Source organism: Chelonoidis abingdonii, chromosome 20 (assembly GCF_003597395.2).
Source record: "Chelonoidis abingdonii isolate Lonesome George chromosome 20, CheloAbing_2.0, whole genome shotgun sequence".
NCBI lineage: Eukaryota > Metazoa > Chordata > Testudines > Testudinidae > Chelonoidis > Chelonoidis abingdonii.
In genome coordinates, this window is record NC_133788.1 from 7,137,314 (window position 1) to 7,158,140 (window position 20,827).

General features: G+C 43.7%; 1 protein-coding gene across 2 annotated transcripts in view; it reads right to left on the minus strand.

Moving 5' to 3' along the window:
• Window positions 1–20,827, minus strand: part of CAMKK1 (calcium/calmodulin dependent protein kinase kinase 1) — a 159,443-nt gene that overhangs the window by 51,452 nt on the left and 87,164 nt on the right. For both annotated transcript variants that reach the window (XM_032786975.2, XM_032786977.2), the window contains exons 5-9: window positions 12,363–12,414; window positions 10,679–10,812; window positions 9,568–9,604; window positions 5,870–5,891; window positions 681–769 (exon numbers count right to left, since the gene is read on the minus strand). In XM_032786975.2, coding sequence (XP_032642866.1) covers window positions 681–769; window positions 5,870–5,891; window positions 9,568–9,604; window positions 10,679–10,812; window positions 12,363–12,414 — 334 coding nt within the window. The remainder of the gene's footprint in view (window positions 1–680; window positions 770–5,869; window positions 5,892–9,567; window positions 9,605–10,678; window positions 10,813–12,362; window positions 12,415–20,827) is intronic.

Consider the following 20,827-nt stretch of genomic DNA (forward strand, 5'->3'; position numbering starts at 1 on the left):
CTTAGGTGAGAATCTAGCCCAAAATACTTGAGAACTCATCTGCCAGATTAGAGGGAGAAACACAATATTTGATTTATTAAAATAAATTGTGCAATAGCCTATTAAAAATATATAGATACTGAATGAGGCTTCTGTGAAAAACACAAGCCACCAGCTGTGATGGCAGGTGATGAGGTGGCATGGTCTCCCCATGTCACAGCCCTGAGTAATGATGAATCACTGAGATGCATTCCAAAGGGAGCAGACAAGGACAGATGCCCTCCAGCTGCCACTTGCAAGCTCATCCCCCACAGCTCAGCTGGAAGCAGCGCAAATTCACTTCAACTGAAGCTAATTGACTTTCTTTGCCTGTGTCTTTGCAAATGCTGTTTCCTGGCTTCAATGAAGCTTGGTACAGCTGTAAGGATTAAAGTCTACAATTTCTATCCAAGAGAGTTAAAAAAAAAAAATTACTAATTGTTTTCATAGTGCCCCTTTAAAGAACAGCTGCCACTGAATAACTGATACAGCCTATACAAAACCAGGCTGAGACGGGTCATATCCAATCTTGCAAATCCCCCCATATGATCAGAGAGCATCCTTTTACTCCTGACAGTTCACCAGTGACCAAAAGGTGGGCTTCAAACAAGAATGTAGGTCAATGCAATGCTTTGTAAAGGGCAACTGATCTTGGTACTCACAGTACTCTATGCCCAAGACAATGTCCTTAAAGTAGAGCCGAGCCTGCTCTTCAGTGAATGGCTGGTCAGTTGGCACCTCCATGACAGGTCTGAAAGGAAAAAGGCAGTCAGCTAGTAAACAGAGCTCTTGGGTTCTATTTCTGTCAGTGACTCTGCATGATCTTGGGCAAGTCATTTCAGACCAGATTTACAAATGAAGGGGGCCAGATTTTCAAAAGAGCTCAGCTCCCGTTCAGTTATCTACATAAGCGCTCATCATCTGGCATCTCCCATTCTGACATTTAGGGATAGATTTTCAAAAGACCCAGCATGCTCAGCTCATTGGAAAATCTGGCCATTTACTTTGGTGCCTAAATGGGAGCTGAGCTCTTCTGAAAATCTGACCCCCAGGACTTCATTTCAGAGGACTGAGCACTCACAACTCCAGCTCAAGGCAATGGGAACTGGGCATACTCCGCACTTCAAAAAAATCAGGCCCTAATTGTCTGTCTGTTTCATCTTCTGTAAAATCAGGATAATACCTACCCCAATGTGAAACACTGACAACCATGGATGAAAAGTGTTATAAAAAGTGCAAAACTGTCTTATTAAAGAAGCATGTCACAACCATTACTATCAGTCTCACAGAAAGAAACTGCTGTTGGTATATTGCTTTACGGTCTTCACAAGCACCGTACAGTTGGCATATGCCTTGCATATCAAAAGTAGTCTTCCAAAGGGCTGATTCTGATTTGACATTATGCTAGTTAGGATTTGCTCCTGAAGAAAAGGGCAATAAAACCAGTGTTGTCCAGGTTTCAATGAGACCAGACTAAGGGCTAAATATTCCCCTGTAGGATTTGACATTAACATGAAAACATTTCTGATTTATCATTTTAGCAGTTCTAAAAACCCTGTTTTCCTGTTCAAGGTTCAGTACAGCTGGGAAAGTCTCAGGAGTGAGCAGGTGGATTGAAAGCTCCCTTTTCCCCGCCCTAGTGGCCCCCTTTATGTCTTCGTTGTTAATGGACGTGCAGAATCTCTTAAGTGACCCTCCTCTCCCCTGCCCACAGGTAAGGCCCAAGCGTAAATGGCAATAGAGGGCCTAGACCCTACAAGCTGCTTAGCACTTTTGGAGAGATAAGGAGCACATTCAACTCTCAATGATAACAATGGGAGGTGTGGGTGCTTAACATCTTGCAGGATTCTGCAATGTATTTGGCACCGATGCAGCAAAGCACTTTAACTTAAAGCATGTGAGTATTCCCAGTGACTTCAAGAGACTTAAGCATGTGCTTAAATGCTGTGCTGGATCCGAGCTAGAGTTCTCAGTATCTTGCAGGATTGAGCCCTGGTTGAGAATCAACGCACAAAAGAATGACAGCAAAAAAGGTCTCCAGCAACTTATCAGCAGCTATCCTTTCTTTTAACCACTCTGTCCATCCCCCATCCTATAGTGCTCAAGGAAGCTGGCAGCACTGCATCTCTGTCAGAAAACTCCGTGATTTTTAGCCCCACCCTCCCCCACTTCTTTCACTAGATGTGCTTAATGCTCTGTTTCCATTTTTGTCACTGATTTCCAGCTTCCTCCCCCATCACATGGCAACATTTTCATGTCACTGAATCCTGGGAGAAGCAATGGGAGCGACAGGACTGCTAATGAAGTATAATTGCCATCTGCTAGAGGTAGAAGGGTTGCTTCAAGAGTGGCACAGACCCCCTCGTGGCTGCAGCTGCTTGCAATGGCTTTTCTGAGCTGTGCAGAGACTCAAGAGTTTTCTCCCTTCCCCAAATGGACAGCTGTTGTTCTGATCACCAGTAAGACCTTCTTTGCCTCTCATCCTGGCACCATTAACCTGCAAGAGATGGCAGCCCAGAAAAAAGTGGTAAAGGGAAATAAAATGTATGGAATCTCCCTGCAGATTTAGCTCTCCTAATCCTTCTTTTCTGGATTACAAGCCTATTCCAAGTGCAATTAAAATGAATGGAACGGCTCCCAGTGACTTCCTTGGGAGCTGAACCTGGCCCTAAATAAAGTATGGCAAGGGAGTTTGGAAAGAGGAGCTTCTGGATTTGTCTACACTGCAAAATGAAGGTCTGATTGTAGCATGCCTAAGCATATCTGCATTAGCATTAATCTGGTACAGGCTAGCAACCAGAGCACAAGCCCTCCAGGGATGCTGGGTATATGCTCTGGTTGCTGGCCCATGCTGCCACTACTGTGACCCGTGCTAGCTAGATTAAAGATAACATGGCTATGCCTTCCTGTGCCACAATCAGACCTTCGCTTTGTAGTGTGCACATAGCCTCAGTGGTTCAACTCTCCTTTCATGTCTTGTACCATTTCTTCTGTTTAGCTCCAAAACACAAGTAACAGGTCCTGGAGAGGCTTATGGCTCAATCCTGCCTTGAAATAAATGGTAACTGAGGGTGCTCAGTATCTTGTAATATTACACCCTTAGGACCCAAGCCAATGCCTACTGAAATCAATAAGGGTGTTTCTACTGACCCCTAATTAAGTGCCTGATCCAAAGCCAAATGAAGCCAATGGAAAGACTATCACTGTCTTCAGCGGTTGGTAAAGGTGGGATTTTCAGAAGTGCTCACCACTGTCTTGACTCTCATGCCACTGAAGTCAATGGGGTTTTAAAAGTGGCTTCAATCAGAGTAGAGTGAGGCCAGTGCCAAACGCCCTAAACTACCATAACATGCTGCACACCACAGTGGACTCTATTCAGGAAAAGGCTACCCTTCAATTGGCTTAGACAGTGAACAGCTTTTCATCCTCTACTAGATGAGGCCTAAAACCATCACCCACCACTATAATAACGTTAATAGCAACAACCCTGCCACACAGTGCAGTGACACATGAAGATGCTATGACATTTTAAAACCATATCACAACTCTGTATTGTTTGAGGCAGGATTCCAGCCCATGTTTCTACCTGGCAGTGGTACTCTGGAAGGCATTTTCAGCCATTACCTCTACTCATTTGGAGCAGAAAATTCTAATGATGATCTCATTTTACTCTGTGATGATCATCGTTTGCTGCAACAACAACTATCGTGTCACACTGAAAATTGTGCATCCAATGCACATCCGCCTGCATCTGTGCTACAGAATGCAGAGGTTCTCACTTGCATTGGCTACTGTCAGAAGACAGGATACTGAGCTAGACGGACTACTGGTCTGACTCAGCATGGACCTTCGTATGCTGGCAGTGTGACATTGCAGTCTATATAATTTTATAAAAATATGCTAATGAGTGAATATAATGTAACTGGAATATGCTTCATGCAAAAGGTCTCTTGTAAGGTATCATTACAAAGCTTATAATCTGAGTGTGATCATCCTATTTGTATAAATGTATCACTCTTGTATCTGAAACTAGAATTATGAAATATAACTGTGGGCCATTAATGGTGGTTTGGATCTTGATGACTCCCATTAACCAAGACAATTGTATGCAGATGGCTGTGTTTACCTGTAAGTCTTCCTGTATGTGTGTATGCTGGCAAGTGGGCAATCAAGTCTTGAAGTGACATGTGATCATGTCACCTGAACTGGAAGCCATCTTTAACCTGGTGTCTTTCCATTGAGAAGGAGGGAGTGGGAACTCAGAGAGGGACAAAGGATCCCCGCCTTATGCAAGAGATATAGAAAGGGGTGGAACAGAACAAAGGAAGCAGAGGAGCCATCATAAAGAATCCCATAGCTACCACCTGAGTTGAAACAAGAACTGTACCAGGGGAAAGGATTGTGCCCGGATCTGGAAGGTGTCTAGTCTGAGGGAGAAAAAACTTACTGAAGCATCTCTGAAGTTGAGATTATCTGTATTCAGTTTGATTAGACATAGATCTGCGCATTTTATTTTATTTTGCTTGGTGACTGACTTTGTTCCATCTGTTACTACTTGGAACCACTTAAATCCTACTTTCTGTATTTAATAAAATCACTTTTTACTTATTTAAGTCAGTATGTATTAATATCTGGGGGAGCAAACAACTGTGTATCTCTCTATCAGTGTTATAGAGGGCGAACAATTATGAGTTTACCCCTGTATAAGCTTTATACAGGGTAAAACGGATTTATTGGGGTTTAGACCCCATTGAGAGTTGGGCATCTGAGTGTTAAAGACAGGAACACTTCTGTTAGCTGCTTTCAGGTAAACCTGAAGCTTTGGGGCAAGTAATTCAGACACTGGGTCTTTGCTGGAGCAGATGGGAGTGTCTGGCTCAGCAAGACAGGGTGCTGGAGTCCTGAGCTGGCAGGGGAAGCAGGGACGAATTAGTCTTGGCACATCGGGTGGCAGCTCCCAACAGGGTTTCTGTGATCCAACCCGTCACAGGAGGACTCAGAAAAAAGAAAAGGAGAGCCCACATCAGAATCTAAAGAACTGAAATTGAGTGTTAGGACCCAAGAGAAACAAAAGCAAAGCAGCAAGTAAGGAAGGATGGTCTTGTGGCAAAGGCACTAGAGTATGCTACAGATTTGTGTTCAATTGCTCACTGCGATAGAGGCTCTCTGTCTGGCCTTGACTGCTTCATCTCTCTGAGGTAGGGGCATTCAAAAATGGGGTTAGTAATACTTCCCTTCTCCCTTCCTGGACCTGTCTTGCGTATTACGATTGTAAGCTCTTCAGGATCTGCTGTAAACTGTATCTATCCCAAAGATCTAGATATTGTAATGTGTGGAAGTGGAAAAGCTCCTGCATTTACAAAACGTTGTGTCTCAAATAATTCAGGGGAGGGAGAATTCAACAGTGACTAGTGTAAGGTTAGACACTGGTGAATAAACAAGTGAAAGGAAGTCTAAGGAAACTTACCCTATATGTAGGCACGACAGAAGAGGGTATAAGGTGGAAGTTACTTTAACTTACATTTAAAAATGTCTTCTGGCCACTTGACATGTAAGTTAATCAAGTCAGACTCCCTTCACCAGATTCTGAAAGCAGTTATGCCAGCGTAAATCTCAGTGACTACAAAATCTACAGAATATCTGATTTACAGTGGTGTAACTGCAAACAAAGTCTGTCTCCTTTGCACCCACTTAGTGACATACAACTGGCATCGTCTTACACATCGCCTCTGCATTTCACCCAGGGAGTTAGTGAATGAGTCCTCCTCCATTCAGAAGCTGGCTCTCTAGCTGATGAGAACTGCAAACACCTAAACATTCTATTCCCCAAAGTCCCCTGCGGGCTACTCACCCCTGGCGCAGAAGGTCAAACACTGAAAGGAAAAAAAGCAACCATGGGTATGAGGGAAGGAATCCAGTTTAGTGCAGACACACATTTCTAGCATATTTGCCTATAAAATAAACACAGTCCCAGAACCATTGTAATCAATTTATGCCACCCAACAAGGCTACATGGTGATGCAGAATTAAAAGAGCTTGTTGCTTTAGCAGAGACAAATATAACTACCCAGGCCAGCTCCAACTGGGAGACAACAGATGCCAATTTACTAACCCTACTTCCATTCTCCTGGCTTCCAGACCCTCTTGATTTGATTTTCCCTTCTTGCATAACAGCACTGTTTTTGTATGACTGCAATAATATCAATAGCAAAACATAATATGGTATTAATGTGTATCCTCACCAGTAATGTATTAAATTGGCAGGATAGCTATGTAACTATCAACAGATATAATTGCATCCATTTTATGAGTTTGAAACGTGCTCTAGTTTGTAGAACTCCGAGTGTTCTCATTTTTATTATGGGTGAAACTGTGGCTTTGCTGAGTAAGCAGCAGCCCATTGTTGCACTTCTCCAGAACCAGCCTGGGAACCAGCCTGTGACTCAGAGTCCCAATCTGCATCCCAGTTCCCCACCTTGCTATGGCTGAGCAGGAGAGACAGGGAATAACCTGTACCAGCCTTAGAGATTACTTCCCCCTCCCCACGAACAGTGGTGCACTTATGCTGTATGGCATATTGGGGAGGGGGGCGTTGGATTCCGGAGTTTGCTCTCTCCCCATCCCAGACACCTATGTTAGCCCTATTCCTAGTGCAGATTATTTCCTCTACTGGAAGGCACACTGGGGCCTTGTATCTGTCCCCCTGTGCAGAAGAAGGAACAGTAGCAGCCCTGCAGAGGCTGCTCCACCACACAGTGAAGCAGGTAGCTGGCACACAGGCGTAAGGGGTAAAGCAATCCTCACACTTCTGTGGGGGAGGGATAGATGGGCCACAGCCTGGTACCATCTGGTACTTGTTTTTTTCATAAAAAGAAACCTTTGAGGTTCAATAAATAAAATACAAATAAAATTAAAAAACCAGTTAACCTACCTTTCTGTAACTGCTGTTCTTCAAGATGAGTTGCACATATCTATTTCACTATAAGTATGTGTGCACCTCGCGCACAGTGGTCAGAGAACTTTTTCCCCTCACTGGTTCCAGTCAGGGTGGCTTGAGCACTCTCTGGCACCATGCTTAGAGCAGGACTCCTGGGCTCTATCTATGGCTCTGCCACTGCCTCACTGTGAACTTACATCAATCATTTAACTCTCTGCCTCAATTTATGCAGGTGTAAACAGGTGTAACACCAACTCACTGGGGTCTGCTGAGCAAAAACAGGGCTTAGGCTGGGAACTGGATTGTAGCCTAAAGTCCAAAGTGGCTATCACTGCTCCATAGTAGCATAGGGTTTCCCAGCAATGCAATTCCACGATTAGACACCTTTGTGTCAGATGCATAGTCTGAGCTAGGCAGTAGGGTCCTGTACTGTTAGGGGGTGATCTGCCAAAACCAAGGAGACCTTTCCCTCACAAGTAGTTAAACAAGATACTACAACACTAGCAAAATCCCAGTGCAAACTGTAACATGTAAAGCGAGACCATTCTATTTACAGCAAAGACCTATTTGCTACCATACAGCAGTGATGTTAAAACAGATCAAGATGCAACTATAACATGCTGCAATATACTAAGGCCAACTTATCTTTCTTTGCAGGCTTAGGAAGAAGCTGCTTTTGGCAGCATTTCATACTTCTACCATTTCCTCTATTTCAGCTTCTCAGTTTTCTTAGCACCAAGCTCTGCATGGTACACATGGATGCAAGAAATCCTACTTTTAAACTAAACTATAAACAAGCCAATGTGCTTACATCTCAATAGCTCGCTCTGTCCTGCACCTTGTTTTCTTTTGTACCTGATTGTCTACAGTACATTTTAGAAGGAAAGCCTGCCTGGTATTTCTGATCGTCCTGCTGGGAAGTGCTATCAATGGTGACCCCATTCAGCTGAAAGCCTAATGTCAGACAGCCTGTGCTCGAGACATGTTGAGCACTTACCACGTCCTCTGACTTCAACAACGGGAATTACAGATACACAGCCAGATTCTCAGCTTTGCCAAGCTTATTCATTGTAAAGCAGAGAGGCTCAGTTACAGCTCCCTAATTCTCTGCAAGCCCTTGTCCCAGGTTAGAGCAGCCTAATAGCTGCTCTGTGTTCCCTGAGCATTGCAAAGGAAGCAGTGTGTAGATGTAGGTCTAATCCTGAGTGGGGCTGACTTTCATCTTCATACAGCATCACTGAGACGTGTAGACGGAATAGTCAGGCTTGCACTCCCTGCAGAGTGCTGATATGCCTTGGCTTGGTTTTAACTGCACATGAAAGAATTGCTTTTTACAATGTTCTCCAATGTACCTACTAGTACTAATGAAGCAGCCCTTAATGTCCTACTCTAGTACTCCTGGCCCAATCTACAAACCCTTTCATCACACTGCTGAGCTACTGCTCACATAAGCTATTCCAGAGTTTAAAGAGAGGGTGACACTGGAGATAGTTATACAGGTGGTTTTGCCCCTAGTTTGCTCACCCATTCTCTGCTCAGACTCCAGTGGGTCTACTCATGTGAGTAACTGCTCTCCAGTATGAGTAAGGGGTTGACAAGCAGCCCCAGTATTATTACTGCTATCACCATTACTGTAACCCAGCAGCATCTCTTTTTCCTCTGCTGCTTTTTGAATTGCACTTTGCACTGACTTTCATTCAACCAAAAGGAATCTAACACACATGCCCCTCCAGGAGACCGGACCTCCAAAAAGCCACACTAGCTGGGCTCCCTGCTATACTTATGTTTCCATCTCAACCGCCACATCTTTGATGTCTCTCGAAAAACAAAGTGGGCTTTGGCTGAATCTGCTCTTGAAAGGGAAACTGGCCTTTCAAAGGAAAGCAGCTTCATTTGCTAGGCAGATCCTCCTTTCCCAGCAGCTTCAAAAGCCTCCTTTACTATTTCATGAGGCATATCCTTGTAGATACTGTGGCTGACTCTTCACAGGGGTGTTAGGGAAGACAGGACAGAGGAAAATTCCCTCCACCCCTTGTGCGCATGCATGAGGTAGACATGATCTCAGTCTTTGCATACCACAGTAGACTCCCCAGAGACAAGAGGAGCCATGCACTTCTCCCATCCTTTGACTCTGGTTGGATGAATTAAAGCCAGGCTGAGTGTGTGCAGGAAGCACAAAGTATACTCGTTCAGTGTCAGTGAATGCAGCAGCTCTTGCTCTGTGCAGTTCTCTTAAAGTGCAAGGCCATCTGAACCTGGGGGAGGGATAGCTCAGTGGTTTGAGCATTGGCTTGCTAAACCCAGGGTTGTGAGCTCAATCCCTGAGGGAGCTACTTAGGGGTCCGGGGATTGGTCCTGCTGGAGCAGGGGGTTGGACTAGATGACCTCCTGAGGACCCTTCTAACCCTGATATTCTAGGATTCTATGACACTGGTGCAATGCCTTTCTGCATTCTCTGGCCCCTTCGGAGACTTTAATGTACATATCCAGGAGAGATCATAACTATGAGACTTAAACAGACCACAACAGAGAGAGTTGGTACCTATGAAACATTGAACACCTCAGTGAGAACAAACAAGTATGGCTCTATTAACATAGAGGGAGATACATACCCATGTACAGATTGTCCTCTGCAGAATCATCCAGTACCTAAAATGGATATCACAGAGGCAAGGGACGGGAAACAGACAGGGAGACATCTTTAATCCAATAATACTCTAATTACCCATACTCATGTTGTGCTGGAGGGTGTTAAACTCAGAGCACCTGGAATTAAAATTTAATGGAGTAATATGCAATTTATGACTTTAAATATCTATCTCCCCTGCCTTCATCTCACATGTGCGTGCACACTTCTTCCCAGTTTTTAGTAGAGATAGACTCAAGCATCCCTAAACCTGGGAAATTTAACTACAGATCTGCACATAGCAACCTGACTCTTCTCTGATGCTCTGCAGACTAGACTTAAAATAGCAAGACTTGCACCCATGTTAAGCACAACCACTGTACACCCCAAGGGCCCTGCTCATGCATGACATAGTCACATAAGCCTGATTTTCAGACAAATTATATGCCAGAAAGGTTGCTATGCATCTGTCTCCCTGTAACCTACATGCAAAAATCTGGCTGGCCTTACAGTCTACGGATATCACACTAGTATGCTAGGAAGTTTCTCAGTTTGGTCCTGAACTCCTGGACTGTCAGCAGCTGGGAATATCACCCTGTCGCAATCTCCTCTGTCCACCTATGTACATTGTTTGCTAGCTCAGAAAGGAGTTGCATCCAGACCTCTCTAACTGCAGTGTGGGGCCACTGGACAGGCAAGCATAGGTCTCACTGGGGACGTGCTGCAATGTCATGACACCGACAGAGCTAAGCTATGGCCTTGCATAATTGTCATGACACTGGATTCAGGGTTCACCAAACTTTGCAGCTAAAACTTGATTTGAACCCATGTATCTCTGTGGTTGCTTAAGGATCTACTATTTATAAACTTGGACCTTGATCAAGCAAGCCCTCCACATACACAGCCCCACTGTCTGGAGCGTGGGCAGAATCGGGTCCTTAATTTGTAAAGATAGGCTGCGACTTTCAAAGCCATCTAGGGGATTTTACTTCCTGATCCCCATTAACTTAAAAAAGCCAAACTTGAATGTAACCATCCGCACAGTCTGACCTGAATAACAGCGCCCCTTCCCTCCCAACCCACTTTGGCATACACACCTCAATCAGTTTCACAATGTTGATATGGTCCAGTTTCTTTAAGATGGCTATTTCTTGATAAACTCTATCCAGCGGTGCCATTGGTTTCGGCTGCCCAGCAGAAGCTGCTTTGGATCCTCTAGGGGGAGGTCGACCTGTAACAGCAGCAACAAAAAAAACTGTGCTTTACCCCTGCTTGGCAGCACAATACAACACAGTGAATGGCTGTAGAACATGGGGCTTTGAATGGATGCAGGACCTAAAAATATACAACTAGCCAGACACAGATGTAAGAGAGCAGGGGTTGAATGACCTCTGAGAGATGACACACTGACCTACTGAATGTTCTCCACACAATTCAATGCCTTTTATTTTCTTGCATAAAGTCAACTTGAAATTTAGTGCCAGTGAAAATAGTCAGATTGGCTGCTCTGGGGATTGGAAATCAGTCAGCTGCATAACAAGTACAACATGCGTATCAGCACCGCCCCACCAACATTCCTACAGTCGGCTCTGGAAGGACATCCAGCAGGTCCCAAGCTCGGCTGGGTCAACTCACCCCATTATCTTTCTATGGCTGATGAATTGAGCTCTGTGTGCTTCAGTGTGTTCAGACCTCTCAGGTGAAGCCTTAAAACTAAAATTCTTCATGAACATTAAGGAGACCATGGGATGTTTTCATAGAGGGATTTACCCCATGTTACTAGCCACAACTTACCTGCCTCCAACTACTCTGATACATCTGGTTGATGCCTTCCACCCCAGAGATGGCTGCACTGTCTCTAAGGCCACAGTTTCAAGAGTGCTTATAACACCGTGTGAGAATCTGGCCATCGGTGTCGCAATTGGAGCTGCCAGGTGCTGAGATCTAGTGAAAATCTGTCTCCAACTGTGGATACTGAGTACTTGACAATCTGGCCCCAAGGCTAGAATTTTCAGAAGGGCTCAGTATCCAGTCAGGGCCAGGTTTTCAAACGCGCTCAGAATGTCAGGTGCCATGTGCTTTTGAAAATCTGGCCCTAGCTGTTCTGCACACTCTTTGAGAGCCTGTTTGAGCCTTTAGACTCCACCTTTACATTCTGTGGTAGACCACTGTGGGACATCCAAGAAGGAGAGTTAACGTCCCGATGGCTGGGACGCAACTAGGGGCGGCTTCGGATTACATCACAAATTCAAAATGGCTTTTCCTTACAGGTTGAGTATAAAGAACGAGGAGTACTTGTGGCACCTTAGAGACTGAAATTTATTTGGGCATAAGCTTTTGTGGGCTAAAACCCACTTCATCGGATGCATGCAATGGAAAATGCAGTAGAAAGAGTAGTGTGTCTTGTTTTTGTGCACACAAAAGAGTGTGCCTGAAAGCTTATTCAGATAATTTGCTGAAAGATACTGTAGAGGAACAACAAGAAAAAGGGCTTCTATATGCTACACAAGTACAGAGGCCATGTTTTACCATCAGGGAGCAAGACTGTCTGGGGACAGAGGGCATCAAGAAGCAGTGAGGTAGGAAATTGTGTTTTGGATGATAGCTCATGCCTGTCCTTAATCCTTATTACAGATGATCCAGTAGGGCTATCCTCACAAACCACCCAAGCAGCTTTGAAAGGAGGCCAGGTTCTCTATGCCTTACTCTGGCAAAATTTCCAGTGGATAGCAGGTAAGGCCTACAAGGCTTGTCTGTAACCTTTAAAAGCATGATACCTACGCGGAAATCCATACTGTTTCAGTAGCTTCTTTTTGGAGAGGACTTTCATAGCCTGAAGGAAGAAAAAAAAAAAAAAAGTGTTAAACAGAGCAAAGCCATGATACTAGGAGTTACATTCACTGCTCAGTCCTCGCACTGTTTGCTATATCTTTACAATTCAGTTCAGCTACTGGTGTAGGGCTCCAGTTTTCAGATCTTTATCCAAGGCAGAGAGAGATTAATTAGTGACAGACACTTTCAAAATACTTAAGATCTAAGAAAGAATGAATTATTTTCCTTTAGGTATATAAAAAGAAGGCCAATTTTACCCATCTTTTTACACAGCAAAAATAACTCTGATTCATTTATCTTAATCAGATAAGTAAGAAGGGGGCCCAAGTCTCAGTTACTCTGTGACACGGAGACCCCTTTGTAAACAGCATTCTGCTCTTTGCAAACATCTCTCATCTCACACCTGAGAAACTCACTACAACATACATGCCATGTAGGATAGCCATCCCTAAAAAGTAACATCTAAGGTAACTATAGAAAGCTTGTAACTTGTCCCAGTTCATAATCACAGAGAGACATATGTACAGATATTTACAGAATAATGTATTGTGACAAAATTCCTGCACTGCCTTGATGGGTCCTGAGCTTATTGGCAGATTTGCTCACCTCAGTGATCTTCCCCTCTGGTGGAACCCACAGTCTGGGTCAACTCCTCCTATGTTGGATCAGGAGTTGCAACATTTTGGGTGGAAACCCAAGCCCACCCTCTACTCTGGGTTCCAGCCCAGGGCCCTGTGGATTGCAGCTGTCTATAGTGCCTCTTGTAACAGCTGCATGACAGCTACAACTCCCTGGGCTACTTCTCCATGGCCTCCTCCAAACACCTTCTTTATCCTCACTCAGGACCTTCTTCCTGGTGTCTGATGATGCTTGATTGTCTGATAATTCCTCAATCCTCCAGTAGCACATCCTCTCAGCCTCAGCTCCTTGCGCCTCTTGCTCCCAGCTCTTCACATGCACTTCGTCTCCTCCCCACATGACTGGAGTGAGCTCCTTTTTAAACTCAGGTGCCCTGATTAGCCTGCCTTGATCGGCTGCAGGTGTTCTAATCAATGTAGCTATCTCCACTGCCTTCTAGAAAGATCTTAATTGGCCCCAGGTCCCTTGATTAACCTGGAGCAACTGCCATTTGGTTACCATGGGCCGAGGGATTTGTTTAGCCTGGGGCTAACATGCCTGTTCCTCAGTACTTTACTATAGCCATCTAGCCTTGCCCCATCACAGTATTTATATTGAAAATTTGTGTTATGGATTGAGAGTAGAAATTAGTCACCACGGGATTATGTGTCTCATTAGGGCAAAAGGGAGTTGTGACCCTGCCCTGGTTGGCTGGTGATGCCAGCAGGCTCAATTGTTTAGCGTGTCTGATACTACAACTTTCAACAGGAAACCATGAGAGGCAATGACAAACGATCAAAACCACTTAAAGATAGGTGTTCGCCCTATCTGTGAATAGACACCAAAGGCTGTTTTCAGTATAGCACAGAGGAGGAAGAAGCACTCTGTATCCAGAGAAAACCTTTGTGGAGTGAGGATTCTTGAGATCCTGGGTCCAGCCAACTCTTCAACAGACTGAGCTTTTGGGGGGTAGAAATCTAGTAACTCTTGATAAGTAGAGAACCAGGTTTGCATTTTATGTGCTTGTTTTGTGTTGTGACCATTTGTTTCCACTACTCTCTCTCATTTCCAGTTAAATATTTATTCTTTCTCAAATCACCCTTCTTTCGTTTTATTATAAATGCCCATTAAGTTCTGTGTGGCTTACAGAAGTGCTGGCTTAAGGTAAAACTGGTAAACTGGGGTACACGGCTCCTTTGGGGGCAAAAGATCTGGAATTCCTGTGAGTAGCCAATGTCAGGGTCTGGGTATCACTGGGGAACAATTCAGAGGGACTCAGAGGCTGAGTGCATCTGTTATTAAACTGCAAGGCAAAGTTAGAGTAGGCATAGTCCAGAGGAGAGTGCTTGAAGGGCTGGTGGTATCAGGGAGCCGACACCCAGTTCCCACAAGAAAGACTCCCTCTTGCTGGATGAAGGGGGTAACAAGGTGGCTCCCAGTGCTGGGTACCCCAAGAGCTGTCACATTCTGTTCCTGTGCTTTGAGCAGGGTCTGAGGAAAGAAGGTGACTTTAAGCTAGCTTTTTGCTCTCCATATTCAGGGGCCTACCCAGCCACTGGGGCAAGTGAGAGTAGCCTTGGAGTACTCTCACTTACATTTGGCTTCCTACAACTGCCACTGACTTTGGGAAGGCAAATTAACTGGGGTGCACTCTGGCCACACCTGTATATATTTGCCCTCACTCTATGCCAGGAGCTGGGAGCAAGAACAGCAGTGAGCCCTTTGGCTGGGGAAGCCGTTAGCACAGGCAGTATTCACACAAGGCCATTTCTGCCCCCTTTACGCTACCAGAGTTGCATGTAACTGAGAACCAGGCCCAAGAGCTCTAGGTTAGATGTTTCCAGGATGCCTGTCACTGTGGTACCACAGATTGAGGGGCACAGTGATCTGTGGGGTAGCATAGGAACTGCAGGGTACAATGGGTAAGAGAACACAAAGGGAATCATAGATTTAAATAAGCTGGACATTGGGTGACACTCTTCCATCCCTCTACAGTCTCATATTCCAGTATCCTACAGTTGTTTGGAACCAATATGTACTTGATGTGAGCTGGTGGACATAAGAGTAATTTTTCTGCAGACCAAATGGCATTAGGCATGATGGCAAAAGGCAACCTGAACGTAATAAATCAAATCTCTGAGACTCCATACATACTACTGTGTTAAATAACCTTCTAGCAGCCACTCCAATGATCCCTGAATACTTTACAGATAAATATTTCATGAGAAACCAGCTCATACGACAGTTTGCTCAGGGAAATATTCTGCTCTAGTGAGGCTTTTTCAAAACAAGTAGTTTACTTCCATTAATCAAACTTCCGTATCTGTAATACACAGTGGAGTGACCCCAGTGAAATGGGGCTTAATGGAAGGAGACTTTATTATACGTTACCTGATGCTAGTTATCTCTGCTGGTGAGGATACAGCTACCAACCAGAAACCCCATCCATCCTTTCAGTATCTCTTATATAGTTTAAGGGCCAGATTCAAATCTCAGTGGATAGCTGGACTAACTCCAATGAAATATGAATTTATGCTGGTGTAACTGAGAGGAGACTCTGGCATTCAATCTCATTTTATAAACACATTGAAAATAGTAGTACCAGGAGATGGAGACTAGACAGTTCTAGTCCTTCATCTATACATTGCCATGTCTAATCTTGGTTCCAACTGGTTGGCTGAATTATTCTGTGGTCTGTGTGAAATGAGTTTGTGATGTCCACAACCCAAAAACCACCTCCACAATCAGCACCTTGAAAGAAGGCCCAGGACAGGACAGTTCTCAGTGTACTATAAATGCACTCCACTTTTATTTCTCCCCTTGCACCCAAATTACAGTGACAAGTGAACTTCAGAAAACATTAATTTCTACCCACCAAAGAAATTAAAATACACGGTTACTATTTCACTCAGATTCAGCCAATAAAGAGAATGTTCCATTGTCATGATCCCATCCCTAAAATTGGAGTCTTTCCCCCATTTGATGAGTGGAAATGAACTTTAAAATAAAAATTCACCAAGTTTCGCTAGTTCATTGGCAAAAACTGGCAAACATCAACTTTACTAAACTAATGGGGCCTTGTTTTCAGCTAATGCCACTAGGCACTTCCATGATACAAATAATTTATAAGAATCATGATACCTACCCTACTGGGTCTAGAACTTGCAGGGAATGGAATGCCATAGAGGGAATGCCTGTTTTCAGCACTATCTTTCTGTCGAGCTTAGGTATCTATACAGCCCAAGTCACTATAATATCTGAGCACCTCACAGCCCTCACACCATTCCTGTGAGGCAGGGAAACGCTATTATCCATATTTTACAATTGGGAAACTGAGGCACAGAGAGGCTAAGGGACACATTTTTAAAGATATTTAGGCACCTCTTGGGATTCTCAAAAGCATCTAGATGCTTTTGAAGATTCCACTGGGCACCTAAATACCTTTAAAAATCCAGCCCTAAGTGACTTGCCCATGAGCACACAACATCTGTGTAGAGCAAGGAACTGAACCTGGATTTTCCAAGTCCTAAGGTAGTGTCCTAATCACTCTACCGTCCTTCCTCCCTGTCGCAGGATTAAGGATACAGCAACTTTTAGATGCTAGTAAAGCAGTGCTCTCACATTCAACGAGGGAAGCAAGTAGTAGTAACCCAGTCATCTCAACTGTTCATAACTCACCTGAAAGGAACTACATGGCAACTGTATGGATACTGTAATGTAGTTAAGGTTGTGGGACGCCTACGACAGCATTTGGACTTGCTTCCTATACTGCAGCTGCAGTTACACCAGCTCTGTCTACTGGTGACTCCCCAACCCTTGGGAACTCCTCATCTGCAGAACTCTGGTAGTTTTCTAGCCCCTTTTATGCCATCAGAGCAGTGCAAAGAGGTTGGACATAATACATTCCATTGTTTTCTAAATCCATATGTGGGATGGACAAGCAAAGTTTCTTGCGGAACAAGCAGGAGTCATTTAATTACCACAAAGAACAGAGGCATGATTAAACAGTATTATAGTCAAGTTTTCACTACAGTGAAAGTCGGAGAGGCAAATCACCACACTGCATCCTAGCTGTGCATAACAGCAGAGATACAATGGGGATTTAGCAAGTCTCTCTTCCTTCCAGGCTTAAGCAGAGCTGTCACCAAGGCAATGCATTCGTGAAAGAACCAACCCATTTCCGCTCTCAAGCAAAGCTAATTATCCAAACAGAGACGTTCAGACACAGAATTCTCTCAGAACCTTGGTGGTGGATTTTCCCTTAGTACTGACAAGTGCCTCAATAGCTTCTTCAGAAACAAATGGTCCCAGTAGTTTTCTCTATCTATGCCCCTGCGCTTAATTCCTGCCCCTTTCTGATTTCATGAAAACGTGGTTCATGGCGTGTGTTCTTGGGAGGCAGCATGGGGATCATGTTACAATTCTCTGATTAATGGAAACCTCTGTACAATATTTAAGACTACTACTTTCTTCATAGCATTACTGTAGTCTGAGTGTATTGAGGAGCATAATCAAAAGGGCTAAAGTACTTTAGGGGAATAACCCAACAAAAGAGGATCTTGGTATCTTTGAGATGAAAGGTTGAAGATCAGGAGTTCTGTAACGCCTGTTCTGGTGACCTGATCTGATGCTGACTCTATAGCTCAGATCCTGCTTTCAGTAAAGTCAGTAACAAAATTTCCATTATTTCACACGGGGGCAATAAGCAGTGTTGGGCCTTGAAATAAAATTTTTCTAAATTCAATGCATTGCAAAATTCATTGCAATGCATTGAAACAGCTGAGGACTTCAATTACTGTATACCCGAGCTCGCTCTGTGGAGGTTCAGCTGTACAGAAGCTAAATTGGATTGATGTTTGTCCAGCACTTTGGATATGGAAAGTGATATACATTCAAAACACTATTATTATCAATAATCTTATACCAATGTTGGATTAAATGTTCCATTGGGAATGAGGAAAAGTATCACTGTCTATTTCCAATAAGCCCCCCCCCCCATCTATTCTTTACCCTTATCTGCCTTGTTTCAGAATGACATCCCAATGAAAAGGGACTACAAACCTTCTTTTGCTGAATAAGGGAAAGCCATTAGTGCCAGCATATCATGCTATTCAGATGCTGACCATAAATTTGTCATCATTAATCCCAAGCACTGTTTATCATATCATCTAAACAGTTTACATCCGATCACTCCATCCATCTTGGTCACTGAACGAGTTGCATGCGTAGCATGTGACCGAGTGATGGCATCTGTGTCTGAGGAACCTGGATTGCTACCCATCCATCTCTATTTTTTGGTGTGATTTTTAATGGAGGATTTATGGCTGCATCTGGAAAGCTTTCATGAAGAAACACAATCATTATCATCTCCATCAAGAAACTGCAGAGGAAAAAATGGAATGGGATCATTTTTGTCCAGAATTGGAACAGCAATTGTCTTTCTCAATCACTTTGCGCTACAAGCTGTTTTAGAGATTGGGAATGGGAAAAATACATGGCCTGAGGCTTCTCAGACTCAAATTTCATCAGCAAAATTCCTCCAAACTACACTTCCACAGGGACATATGTTGTTTCTGCTTTGTATTTTTTGCCTTTTAAGGTGTTTGGCCTTTTTTTCTAATCACTGTTAATGCATCTACTGCAAACTGTAACACTGAAATATTTACAGCTGTACGGGTTCCAAGGCATAGTTTTGAAACTCTGGTGTAATGGCAGGTTATCAGCAGAGACTGAACTCAAATGTTAGAGGCCTGTGCTTTAGCAGGCTACGCCCAACAAAGTCAATGGGATTCTTTTCATTTTTCTACTTTTCCTTTAATAGAAGGTAAAAATCAGAAAAAAATAAAGTCCTGCTTGCACATGGGATGACCACTGATTTCTTATTAAAAGGGATATGCCTAATTTGAGACCAGATCCAAAATCCACTAACATTATATGAGTCTTTCTACTGACTTTCAAAAGAATTGAGTCAGGTTATTGGTACTTAAAAATTCTGCAGTAATCAACACAGAATCCACATTGGCCCATACTTCAGCAACAATCATGTAAAAGATCATACGCTGCGATTTTGCACTGTGCAGGATTTTGTAACATGACTAAAATACTGCGTCTTAAAAATAAGTTTTGTCCTGTTTATAGGTATATACTTTTTTTTGCACAATCATTCTCTGTTTCCTTTAAGCTAGGTGGCAACATTTCCTTGTACTGAAATAGAATATGTGAGGTTCGGCTACATACCATATACAATTCCAGGCCACTTACATGCTAATTTTCTCCAATTATTTGTTGTCACTTTTCAACATGAAGACAAAAAAAGAAATTGGCAATGTTGGTTTTGGAAAAAAAAGAATAAAAAAGCCCCTCCCCAATTGCCATAATCAGAATTGCTCCTGGTAATTGCTGGTGCTACACATTTGCATTAGATCTCCCCTTCGGCTGCCTGACAACTCTTGTCAAGTGTATTGTTGTAACATGGTTTTACACAGCAGCAATAAGTGGAACAACATGCAATTTATCTTCGTATTAAAAGCTACATGTCAGTCAAACACACAGGGAAATATGAGGTGCAATGCAATCATTAGCTAATTACACAATTCTCTACCATTTCTCTTAAGCTTTCTAAAAAAATCTGCCAAATTCCAGGGTATTTCAATGCCTCGGGAAACTGGAAGCCTCTCCATCAAAAGAAGGCTGAGGGGAGATCTGATCGCTCTCTATAAATACAATGGAGGGATAAACACCAGGAAGGGACAGGAGTTATTTAAGTTAAGTGCCAATGTTGAGACAAGAACAAACAGATATGAATTGGCCATCAACAAGTTTAGTCTTGGAATTAGATGAAGGTTTCTAACCATCAGAGGAGTGCAGTTCTGGAACAGCCTTTCAAGGGGAACAGTGAGGGGCAAAAGAGTTCATGGAGGATAGGTCCATCGATGGCTATTAGCCAGGATGAACAGGGATGGTGTCCCTAGCTTCTGTTTGCCAGAAGCTGGGAATGGGCGACAGGGGATGGATCACTTGGTGATTACTTGTTCTGTTCATTCTCTCTGGGACACCTGGCATTGGCCACTGTAGGAAGACAAGATACTGGGTCAAACCGAAGTTTGACCCAGTATGGCCGTTCTTATGTTTTTATTTAAAAACCTAACTGGCTTCAAGGCTGAGCTTGATAAGTTTTTGGAAGGGATAGTATGATACTGCCTACAATGGTAGATCGCCACTGTGAGACTGCAAGTAGCAAATATGCCCCATGATGGGACACTAGATGGGAAGGGCTCTGAATTACTACAGAGAATTCTTTTCTGGTGTCTGGCTGTTGGGTTTTGCTAAAAAGCTCAGGGTCTAACTAATTGCCATATTTGGGGGCAGGAAGGAATTTCCCCTGGGGTCAGATTGGCAGAGACCCTGAGTTGGTTGTTTTTTTTGCCTTCCTCCCCAGCATGGGTCATTTGTAGGTTTAAATTAATGTAAATGGTGGATTCTCTGTAACCTGAAGTCTTTAAATCATGATTTGGGGATTTCAGTAAGTCAGGCAGAGATTATGGGTCTATTACAGAAGTGGGTGGGAGAAGTTCTGTGGCCTGCAATGTGCAGGTGGTCAGACAGGATGATCATAATGGTCCTTTCTGGTCTTAAATCTATTGGGGATTTGGAGGGTGGATCATTGTGAACCTCTGCTCCTTCCTTGCACAAAGCCTTAGTAAATGGGTTTTGTGTATGAGGGTCTCTACTGAGGTACCAGGGCTGAAATGGAATCTTCCTGGCAGTAGGTGATACACTCTGGCTGCAGTAGGCTC